Source organism: Xiphophorus maculatus, chromosome 13, assembly GCF_002775205.1.
Source record: "Xiphophorus maculatus strain JP 163 A chromosome 13, X_maculatus-5.0-male, whole genome shotgun sequence".
In the NCBI taxonomy this organism is placed as follows: domain Eukaryota; kingdom Metazoa; phylum Chordata; class Actinopteri; order Cyprinodontiformes; family Poeciliidae; genus Xiphophorus; species Xiphophorus maculatus.
Window position 1 is genome coordinate 8645633 of NC_036455.1, and position 12248 is coordinate 8657880.

The window sequence follows — 12248 nt, forward strand, 5'->3', positions numbered from 1 at the left end:
GAATCCATTTGTGTTTTCTTTTTCTTCAGTATTGTTTCCTAACACCAATAAACAACCATCCAGCAGAGCTTCATCTGCATGTAAATTTAAATTACATTTTAATGCGACACAAAATGGTGAAGAAAAGCAGAGGTCTTTGTACTGAGCTCTGTGGTACACCACCATTTATTTAATTGCAAAAAAGATAAAGATTCACAGACAAAAATATACAAATAGGCAGATAAAGAATATCTATAACATCTGTTTCAAATAACTTTATATACCAGAAAACACACAATATACTTAAAGTAAACATTGAATTTCAGATACTTTAAAAATAATTGACAACAAACAGAAAGACAAACAACCTGAACTAAATGTTTACAGCTTTAAGAATGAATACAATAATCCACATTTATGTGTTACAGAAATATTTAAAATTTATCTGACGACAAAAGTTTGTTTGACAAATTTCATAAGAAAATCATAAAATCATTTCCATAACGCAGCTTTGTGAAAAATCTTTACTAACAAAAACAAATGAATCTGAATTACAGACAGAAACTTTAAAACAAAAACATTGAGACAAACAGGAGAGAGTGTCGGCGCGTACTTCTATCTGTGAGGACTGGTTCTGTTTGACCCGATTATAGATTAACGATTAGATTTCACCTCCTCACAGGGTAAAAGTGACGATCAGTAGCAGCGCAGGAAGAAGGTGTTGCAGGCCGTTCCTCTCAGGCAGTCGCAGAGCCGGCCGATCCGAGGTCCGTGTTTCATCGCACAGCGCTCGCCCACATCACACTGACAGGACACACAGCAGGATTAATTCAATCTGATTTAATCTGATTTAATCTAATTTAATCTAATCTGATTTAATTTAATCTAATCTGATTTAATTTAGTTTAATTTTATTTAATTTTGTTTATTATAGTTGTATTTTAATTTAATGTAATCTAGTTTCATTTATTTCAATTTATTTTAATTTTATTTAATTTAATCTGATTTAATCTAATTTAATCTAATCTGATTTAATTTAGTTTAATTTAGTTTAATTTTATTTAATATTGTTTATTATAGTTGTATTTTAATTTAATCTAATCTAGTTGAACTTATTTAAATTTATTTTAATTTGATTGAATTTACTTTAATTAAATTTGGTTTTATTTTATTCTAATGTAGTTTAATCTAATCTCATTTAATTTATTTCAATTTAATTTAATTTTATTTATTTATTGATCCTCATTAGTCTGAACCACAGTGGAGGCGATGCTTCCTTATGCAATAAATTTATATTTTTACAAAAAAACATAATGAAATACCATAAGAGACACGAAAACTAAACCAAATCACAAAATTCAAATCAGCCGCCTCAGTAATTTTATTATTTTACAGAAATTATAACAAAATACCTGAAAACACAAAATTCACTTTGTTAAACCAAATTAATGTTGTGAATAACAATCTTCACTAAATTTCCTCATTACATCAATTCAGTTTTATTTTATTATTTATTTAAGGTTGTTTTTAAAATTAATCAACAATTAACTTAATTACAGAAGGCAACTTGTTCCAGTAACAAATTACTCCTTTTAATCTGAGGATTTTTAATCTGAGGCAGAGACATTAAAATACGATTCAATAAATAAAAATATCAACTACTCACTATTTTCAACAAGAATTACATAAAAATATTAAAAATGCTACAGATTTATCCTGTTTTTACCTAATGATTTAGGATTTATCTTCTTTATTTGCTTTCAGGTTTACTCTTATATTTACTAGCATTTTTAAAACTAAGTTGACATTTTATTGAGTTAATTGAATCACCATGATTTCCTGTGTTTTTAGTGTTTGCTGCAAACAGATTGCAGAAATTGTTAGAAGAAAAAATTAATTCGACAATTCACTGGATTTCCTTTTAAACATTAATTAGACCAACAGACCAAAACTAAAGGGGAAATTATTCTTTTAGGCAAAGTCATCAAGCCTTTTAAGTTTATAAAAAATCTGAATTGTTTTGAGACTTTTTTACTATATTGGCCAACAATATGATATGTACTCATGTTTTTCATGTAAATGTAATATTTGTTCTCAAATCTGTGTTTTTTGTGACTTTTTGTATTTGTGTATTCATGAACTTTGAACCAACTGGATGCTGAAATGTGCTGCACCAATAAATGTGATCAATATTCTGATGAATAAAATCAGATTTTTCGCCTCAGAAAGTAACGTCAAACAAAGTCTTGGTTGTAAAATGAACCAACAGTCGTGCTCAGTGATGCTAATGTTGGTGGCAGCAGCTGCCGTGTGAGGTTTGAAAGCCGTCAGTCATGTTCTCACCCTGGGGATGACGCTGGCCTTCTTCTCCACGGAGAGGCCGACTCTGCTGTCAGCTTCGTCCAGGAGACCCTGCAGAGCTTCAGCCTGCTCACGCAAACGAGACACAAACACGCTGTCAGCGACACAAATAAGACGTTCACACAAATAAGACGTTCACACAAATAAGTCGTTCACACAAATAAGACGTTCACACAAATAAGACGTTCACACAAATAAGACGTTCACACAAATAAGACGTTCACACAAATAAGACGTTCACACAAATAAGTCGTTCACACCTGCAGCCTGGCGGTTTCTGACCACATGGCAGCTCAGAGTGAGTCTGTCGGCAGGATAATTTTGCTAATGGAGGCTTTTACAGTCATTTATTGTCAAAAACTGTAAGATTAGATGAGAATTTCTGCTTTATTTTGTTATATTTCTTTATATTATGTTTCTTTTGGACAATTTATATTTATTTTCCAACTTAGTAACACAAAAATTGTGCTAGTTTTAAGGTGTGTAATTAAATACTACAGTTAGTAGTAGTAGTAGTAGTAGTAGTAGTAGTAGTAGTAGTAGTATTAGTAGTAGTAGTTAACTGCTACCTATCTCATTTTCATTTTCTAAGAGCTGGAGTTGGTAGTTAGCTTAACTGCTGGAAACTTACATGTTAAAATTGTAACTATTACTTAGCATTTATTTGCCAGAACTGTTAACAGCTTAACATTTAGCCTATGCTAACCAGTATGCCAGTGCTAGCAGTTAGCTCAATTTAACTGCTAACACTTAGCCAACTGCTAGAGTTTGTTTCAGAAATGATTAACTGCTAACAAACTCACAGTTACGTGTTTAAATTAGAGGTTACTTTAGGCCAAATCCTGACAGAAAATTGTCTTTTTATGATGTAAAGCACTTTGAACTGCCAGGTTGCTGAAATGTGCTATATGAATAAATTTAATTGATTGATCGATTGATTGATTGATTGATTGATTGATTGATTGATTGATTGATTGATTGATTGTAATTCTTCCTGTCCAAGTTATTTAGCTCAAGCCAACTGCTAACACTTAGCATGCAAACAGTTATATTCTTGAATTACAAGTTAGTTTAGCTACTATTGAGCCAACTGACAAATCACCAGAATTAGCAGTTATCTCAAGCTAAAGTTGACAGTTTGTTAGCTTGTTAGCAGCTAATTTATTAAGCAGTTACCTAAGCTAACTACCACCTCCATGACTTAAAAATGGAAACTTAGCTAGTTAGCAGGTGTTTTAAACTAATAACTGACTCCCTGCTAACTGCTGGAGCCGACAGTTTGCTTAATAAACTGTTAGCTTATAACCATCTAGCAACAATTTGAGGTAACTGCTAGCGAGCTAACTAATAACTCAAACTACAAGAGGCTGGTTGTAATGGCTAAAACTCAAGAATAAATCATGAACAGTTTGATGAAAGATTTTATTTTATTATACAAACATTAAATCTACCATTTCCATCCCTTTGGGTTTAATATTTCTTTGATCTTGCTAAGGTTTAACTTTTCCAAATATAACGCACTTTAAAAGTGAAAGTTTGTTCTTGTTTGTCAATTGATATTCTTCTTCTATGGTGTTAAATAAAGAAGATAAATATGCATTAAACCTAATGAATCCATTTCTGTAGAATCAGTTGATATTTGAATTTAGTTAATGGAGCTTGAAGAATATTAGTTGATTTAAGAGACTTGATAGCAAATTGTAGTAAAATAAAACAATTTGTTTAAGTTGAGCAAAAAAAAAAAAAAAAACTAAAGAAAATTAATATAACTGAAAGTATATGTATTTTGTCAAACTAACACAAAAAGTATAGTTAATTTATCTAACTTTTGTTTTATCTACCTGAAGTTATTTTCAGTAGGTTTAGAAAATGTAACATAAACAAATAAAGAAAATGTGTGAGTGAAATAGTGAACAGTTTATATAAAACAAACCACAGAAAGACGCATTTTCCCTATAAATGATAACCAGAATAAAATAGACCAAACCATAATGGGATTTTGTTTTCCTCTCAGTGTCTCTGAGTTTTCCTGCGTCATCCGAACGCACCACCATGACCGTTTAATAACATTTCCTGGCCTTATCATCAGGATGGAATAAATATTTCTGAAACTAATAAACCATCAGTTTTAAATCTTGGTCTGAATCTTTATGATCTTTAATTCAGTTTAGCTTATTGAACATAAAATAAGTTAATTGTATTTTTAGTCTAAACCTCCTGATATCCTGAAATAATCAAATATTTAGCACCGATTTCAAATTCTGTCACTAAGTTCATACAAATATTTATTTATTATTGACTATTTATATATACCATGTTTACTTATTTTATCGAAAGTCACTGTTTCACAATTTTGTCACAGTTATTTACTTTAATTATATTCATTTTATTTATATTTACCTCAATTTTTCAATGGAGCAACAGAATCCTCCATTTTCTCTTTCATATATTTTAACTTGTACATATGACAGCTGATTATTTAGAAACTTTTTACAGATTCTTATGTAGTTTGAACTTAAACATACATTATTTTATGTGTTTCAATATTTAAATATAATAAATAAGCAATAATTTTAACATAATTTTACTCAGAATAAGTTTGAATGTTTTCATAAATGCTATATTTATGTAGATGTTGCAACAAATATCACATGCAGCTTGATTATTTACTTTAAAAAGCTTTGCTACAATAAACTGGAGCTTTCAATATTTACTTATATTTTATTATATTAAAAATATGTATCAGTGAATTTGACTTTTTCTACTAAAACAACTTTATTCAACTTTGATGCACATTTTCCCAACGTTTATAAAACCTCCTGAGCGAAACACTCACCAGTTCAAATCCAAAGGTCGGCTCATCCGGTGCCGACGGCAGCTGACCCTCAGTTGACCTTTCACCCTGACAAACGGATGACATCACTGAGAGGAAGATGGACAGGTAGACGACCGCTCGCAGGCTCTCCATCTCCAGAGTTAGAACACCTAAAAAAAAATCAAAAACTGAAATGAAAACCTTCAAACTACCAAACTACCAAACTTTTAAATAAGGCAGGAATTTACTTTAAATGTGGAAAATAATTAAAATCTGATGAGAAAAATGTTTGATTTCTTCGTCTGCGGCTCCGCTGTGGTTATACGGTGTTTTGTCTTCAAGATTTCTGCGTGAGCTCCAGCTTCTCCCGCTCCTTTATTTATACCGCCTCTTCCTCCTCCTCTTCTTCCTCTTCCTCCTCCTCTTCCTCCTCTTCCTCTTCCTCCTCTGCTGCTCCTCACTCAGATTATTCATGTATTCGGCTCATCAGATAAACCGTGACCCTGTGTTGTCCTGTGATTGATGGTCTGCAGCTTTTCTGAGTTACTATTAAACATCTTGATCTGATGTATATGTGGAGGTCAAAGGTCAGCTGATGACGAGAACCAGCAGAAATGGCTCAGCTGAAACATTTCTGTGTTGATTTGTTCATATGATGTGGAGGCCACCTGAGTTTTATTGAGAATGTTCTGGTATTTTAAAGCTTTCACTGTTCTCCAAAAACAAGCCCACAGCATCATAGTTCCTTCACCGGGCTTTTTAAAAAAAATCTAAGTGTTTGTTGCTGAAAAGTTCAATCATACGCTGCAAAAACACAAAATATTACCAAGTATTTCTGCCTAGTTTCTTGTGTAAATATCTTACTTCACTTTAAGTCAAAATTAACCTGCAAGTGATTTTTCAACAAAATATAAAAGCTTGTTTTAAGTGAATAATTTGGTAGTTATTGATAAAAACAAATGCTAGTTCCACAGGCAGTTTATTTAATTTATAACATGGGAAAAATGTCTTTTTATAAGTGAAATAATCTGCCAGTGGAACTAGAACTGGGTTGCTAGGTAACAGGCTGGGCGTGGCTGGGGTTGCTAGGTAACAGGCTCAACACCCCTTGCCAGTGGAACAAAATTCTTTATTAATACTAAGGAGTTATTTACTTTAAACAAGCTCTTATTTTACTGAAAAGTTGTTTAATTTTGTCTTATTTAAAGTTTATTAAGATATTTTTACTAGAAACTCATCCAGAAGCTTTCTATGACTATTTATTTTAGTTTTTGATTATTTTGTCTTCTTTTTTTTGGGTGAGAATTAATCTGTCTTATTTCTGTTCCTACTTGGTTTCTGTTATTATAAATTAGTTAATTATAATTTATGTTTTTTGCTGCTAGTGTTGCTTTTATTTGTAATCTTTTGTTTATTTTCTGTCCGTGGCGATCAGTTTTATATCTTTTATTTTCTCGATCTATTTGTTCATCACAATGCTTTGCCTCTTGTAGTTGTTTTTTATGCTTTGCTGTTTTACGTGTCATTTCACCAGCTCTGAACTGGTCATTTCACCAGCCAACTGCTGGTGAAATGACGTCAATAATTATTGACGTTATTTTGTCACTTTAAATGTTTCTAGACCACAATTAAACACAAATAAGATTTTTTGTTTGTGAAAAGGGTTGAAAAGATGAATTAAAAGCTGTAGTAATCCTCTGAGGGATCGGTCTAATACCTGGAAACAACCAGAGAAATCCCTCTGTCTCCACCTGCTCATTAAACAAAGGCAGCAGGTCAAAGGTCAGCAGCCTCAGGAGTTTCTGTTAATCATCCGAATGCTGCGTATCGATAAAGTCGCATCCTGCAGCCCTGCTAATAGCAGCTGGTTCGATCCGGCTGCCCTCGGGTCAGCTCTGAGCTTAATAATGACGCAGGAGGAAAAGCTTTGTGCCCTTTCCTTCGTCTGATTTGCATCGTGCTGCGACCTGCAGCTCGACTGCTCCGGTCTCTGCTTTCATCTCGGCTTTCATTAACGGCTAAATGTCATAGCAGCTCCTATCTCAGTCGCTCCACATCCGACGGCGAGTCCAGAGAAAGACGAACCAAAACCATTCAGTTTAAGGCAACAATAACAGCATTGAACACGGGGAGTTCACTCTAGATTAAATGGGAAATAACATCTTGAATCTGCATTTCTGGAGCAGCGATTTGTGACTTTCACTTTCAAAGATAAATGTTTTAAAAGTGACAGAAAACTGGATGACTGTCAGCAGATTGAACAAACTAAACAGATTTAGTGAGGAAACCCAACAAAATGTTATGAGCCTGAGAAAAAAGCAAAAGATTTGAACAACAATCTGGGAAATGTTAGAAAACTCAAAGTAAAAGTTTGATTTGCTCTATTTTGTATAAAAGACTCACAATGAAAAGTTTCTCATGTCATGTAAGTTTTTTAGGATTTCAGTTTAAAGATGTACAGATTATTTTGGTTTGATTCTGCAGCTAATGAATCAAAAATGACCGGAAGACGAGATTATTTATACGGATTAACACTGAAATGTTGGTGTGAGTTTTAACTCTAAATCACGGTGAAGAATTAGTTTGCTAAAAAAAATTAATTCTATTTTAATCAACAATCTCAGTTCAATCTGGAGAGACTCAGACGGAGATGAGAAGACAATTAGAAGAGTTTATTGACAAACAGAATTTAGAGTCTTTGGCGCTCGGGCCCCGGCTGGGGATAACGGTTATCGCAGCGTTAGCGATAGGCTTCAGATGAGCATCCCCGATGCTGTTAGGAACGTCATCCCCCGGGGCCCGGCACTGGTGGTGGAGGTTGAAGGAGGGTGCGGGCCTCAGGACCGGGCGAATGGAGGAGAAGGGGTGGTGGTGGGTTGAGCTCGGCTGGAGAGCGAAGGACGCCATGAATGAAGGTCCTTATCAGCTGGGACTTGGTCGATGATTGGACGTGACGTGGCTTGGTCCGGCGTTGATAGGTCGACGATTGTGGGCAGGTTGCTTCAATTAACGGGTCCCGGTGGGGATAAAAGAGTCTTCCAGTTTGAATTTGCGCCTAGGCTTCATTATATAAATATATATATATATATATATATATATATATATATACATTTTTCCTCAGAATTCTAACTTTAATTTCTGAGTTTTTACTTTTTTTCCTCACAAAATTTTGACTTTAATTTCAGAATTCTTTTATTTCTCCACAAAGTCCCAAATTTAATTTCAAAATTTGCTTTGTGCATTTTTTTCCTCAGAATATTGACTTTAGTCTCAAAATTGTTACTTTTTTTCACAATGAAATTATTTAAAAAAAAATTTTAAATAATTTTTCTGAATTTAATCTAAAATTTTTTGTCTTTTTTTCCCTCAAGATTCTGGGGAAAAGTCAGTATCGCAAGAGCGAAGTAAGAATTTTGAGATTAAAATTACTTAATAGTAAATAAACAAAAATAATAATCATGAGAAAAAAGTCAAAATTCTGACTTTTTTAATTCACTATAGTCATTTTTAATTTTCGTTTTAATCTCAGTCCTGACATTTTCCAAATAAATCTGAGATTGATGTCAGAATTAAATTCTTTAGAGGCACTATTCTTCTTCCGTACTAAATAGCATAAAGCACGCTATTACTTAATGCTATTATGTTTTGTTTAAATAACTGTGGCTGATTTATCACTGCAGCCATGTTGGATTGTGAGATCAGGGTTGATTCCATGGAAACAGAAACTCAAGATGAAAAATAAGTTTCAATGTTTTATTTCGTCCACTGTTGGCTAATGAGAATTACTGCCAACAGAAACTAAGAAATAATGAATGTAGGGAAGTATTTTCTTCAAAATTAATTCTCTAGATTCGGTTATTTATTTGTATTTTGAGAATATTCACTTCTTATCCAGCCGTGGATCCACATCAGGTATAGAGAAACTGTGACAAAGTTTGTTTTTCTGTTTGTTTTTGTTCAGTTTTTTCATCTGAATTAGTATAAAACCAGCAGCCGGAGATAAATCTGCGCCTGACAGCGGAGGCTGAAGTTGACGTCACCAACGCGCTGATTATTCAGAGGACGCTGCGACCTCCAGCTGCAGCTTGTGTCGCCTTCAGAAGAAAAATGAGCCGCAGCTGCAGAAGAAACCCAACAAACCGCAGCAGCACTGGATTTACTAAAAAATAAATAAAACGAGAACTTTACGAGCCATTTGAGATCTAAAACCAATTAGTCTTAATAAGAACGACTCAGATTATGTCACTACATGTGGAGTTGGGTTTATAATCTCAAGATTTGATCAGGGTTATAATAGATTTTAACTTTTTATTAGTTTAGTTTTATTTTCTTTATTTAGCTTTAAGTGGGCTTTCTAGTTTTTATTAGTGAAGTATTAAGTTCAGTTTTGATTAATTGTGGTAGTAATTTTAGTTTTTAAATAATTAACAAACTTTTCAAAATGGATTTAATTTTTATAAAACAACTTTTGCCGTCGCCATTTTAACGTAATCAGCGCCAGGATTATGGAGTGCCGTAATTTGCCTGCAGCTGACGTAAACTGCTTATGTGGAGAAAAGATACATTTCGCTTCAGTCTGAAAGGCTATAAATATTTAATAAACACAAAAAGGATATTATATCTATAAGTTACGTATGTTTCAGTTAGTTTTATAAACAGATATTATAGTTTTTCCCCATTAATTACAGTTCTATTCAGTTGTTTTCTCATTTATTATTAATTCGTTTTTAATTATTAATTTTTCTTATTAGTTTTAGTTAACTGTAATAACTATAGCTCTGATGTGCTCAGGTCATTATTTTGCCTTCAGCAAAGCATTTATTAATGAATGGAAAAATATCCAGTAGGAGGAACAAGGTGGTTTCCAGTGGCTTATTGGGAACATCTATGTGATGAACTGGGTCTTCGTCCAGGTTTGTTTGTTTCAGTCTAATTACAACTCAGACCAACAATTTCCCCCAAATGTCACCTGAAGATGCTTCACAAGACAAACTCGTCCAATTCAACATCAAATCAATATCCAATCACTGAAGATCGATAAAAAGCAGGTCAATACTTTTCGACCTTTGCCCCAGATTTAGTTTTTTTTGCAGGATTTCTTCCAGTATTGACTCGTTTATAACTGACTCCAACATCTTTGTGTTTTCCGGTAGATTCGGTTCAGTTTGGGAACAAAATGGCGACATTTGTTACAATTTTAGCTGCTGTGGTTCGCTTTCACTCTGCATCAAATGATCAAAACTAATTGGAAAACCTGTTCCCCTCCTCGCCTGTGGGGGCGCTGCACCCAGAACCACTGAAGGAAACGTCTCAAAAATGACACTGATTCTTCACAAAATGTAAACAAAAATGGAGTAGCGTCAGACTTTAGCGCTTTTTGTCTTTGTTTAAAAAAAAAACACAAGTAATTTCCCCCGCTGGTGCTAGATTATTGTCTATAGAAATTTAGAGTAATTATTTTTTCACACAGAGTGTTTACGTTTTGTTCAAAAAGGTCTTTGTTGGTCTCATTAGACCAGATCACGTTCTTCTACTGTGAGTCTTTTTATTTCATTTTATTTAACTCATTTTATTATCAATCCTTTATTTATATGGTAATATAAAGGACAATGAAATGTGTTTAAACTCACTGTCTTATTTACAAAAGAGACCTTTACATACATAAACAATGTTGTTTAGTTATATTCCATTTCATTTTAATTTATTTTATTTAACTTTTGTCATTGTGATTTCTGATTATCTGTGCTTGTTTAATTGAATTTAATTTGATGCTCATATTGTAAGGTTTTATTTCATTTAACTTTTTTATTTTATCTTATATTATCACTGTAATTTTGTCTGCTTTAATTATTTTTATTTTATCTTCTGCTTCTTATTTTTATGTAACTTTCTTAAATTTTAGCCATTGAGTCATCTGCTTTAATTTTATAAAATGTTATTTTGTCCTCTACTTCATTTTAATTTTATTTAAAAATGTGAGTTAATTTTATTTTATATTCTGTTTCTGTGGCTTAATTTAATCTTATATTAAGTAATTTTTATTATAATTTACTCACTTTCTCTTTTACTTTTACTTTATAAAGCTCTGCTTCTATTGTTTCATTTTTTGTTTCATTTTTGCATCAGGTGTTTTATTGTCTGACAGAAACAGGCTCATTTTATTAAAGGCTGACTTTAATTTCATGCAGAATTTTAAATATTTCTCCTCGTTGACGTAAAATCTGAATTGTTTTCCTCTGCGATGACGTGTCAGTTCGCTGCTGCCATCACGCCTGTCGTCTCGATCCGTCATCGCTGCTGGAACTTTGGGTTCGTTTTCTGCGTCTGGAAATGAAGCTGATGTTTAATCTGCTGACGGCCGAGTTTCACTGAAGGTCAGAGACGACCAAAAGCTTCAAACGGACCTTTCATCCTCTGGTCAGAGCTGCTGGATGGTTTATTTCTGAGTCTGGAGGTCAAAACTGCACCTTAACGTCAATTTAGGAAATAAAATCTTTATTTTTGTTAGTAACGAGCTGAAGGCTCATTCATATGTTTCCCTCCTGAATGTAAACAGGTTCTGTAAAACTCATTAAATCCAGATTAAAATCTGACATTTTCGAGGTACAGTATGTTTTCTTTTTTTTTTTCTTGTCGTGCAAATTTCTGCTGGACTGAAATATCCGCTCGGCCCTGAGGCGTCCATCACTTCCTGCTCTCTTTTTAAGCAACATTTGCTGCCAGATTTTGACAGTGATGGACTTTTCCTTGTTAGAAGACGCCTCAGATCACGATCAAACATTTCAACGTACCAGAGACCAGAAATAAACCGTCAGCGTGAGAAGCAGCAGGGCTCCAAGCAGGCAGGGAGTCACGATCAGTTTAAAATGTCAAAACGTGATTTAAATAGAAAAAGTTTATTTACTGAGTTTTCTGATTCAGTTGATAGAAAACCATCTGATCAGCAATAATTGAACCCAGCTCACATCCAGTTTTATAAAAATGTCTTCATGTTTGTTCAAAGGGCCAATATTATGTCAAATTTACTTTTTTAAACTTTACATCATGTTATTTTTTAATTCATTCATCAGAAACATGTTGCTTTGATTCTTTG

General features: G+C 33.2%; 1 protein-coding gene across 1 annotated transcript; it reads right to left on the reverse strand.

The window, feature by feature from the left end:
* Positions 1–148: 148 nt before the first annotated feature.
* LOC102233547 (cocaine- and amphetamine-regulated transcript protein-like) lies at positions 149–5498 on the reverse strand. The gene is made up of 4 exons (XM_005813911.3): positions 5404–5498; positions 5177–5325; positions 2323–2406; positions 149–783 (listed from the first exon to the last, which is right to left on the reverse strand). The coding sequence occupies exons 2-4, from the start codon at positions 5306–5308 to the stop codon at positions 676–678; spliced, it is 324 nt and encodes a 107-aa protein (XP_005813968.1). The 5' UTR covers positions 5309–5325; positions 5404–5498; the 3' UTR covers positions 149–675.
* Between the last annotated feature and the right edge of the window lie 6750 nt (positions 5499–12248).

Bases quoted from the DNA above. Each gene is read 5' to 3' on its own strand.
- LOC102233547 (XM_005813911.3), bottom strand. From the start codon at position 5,308: ATGGAGAGCCTGCGAGCGGTCGTCTACCTGTCCATCTTCCTCTCAGTG. The intron at 2,407-5,176 runs GTGAGTGTTTCG...TTGCGTGAGCAG, and splicing joins CGACCTTTGGATTTGAACTG to GCTGAAGCTCTGCAGGGTCT. The intron at 784-2,322 runs GTGAGAACATGA...GTGTCCTGTCAG, and splicing joins AGGCCAGCGTCATCCCCAGG to TGTGATGTGGGCGAGCGCTG.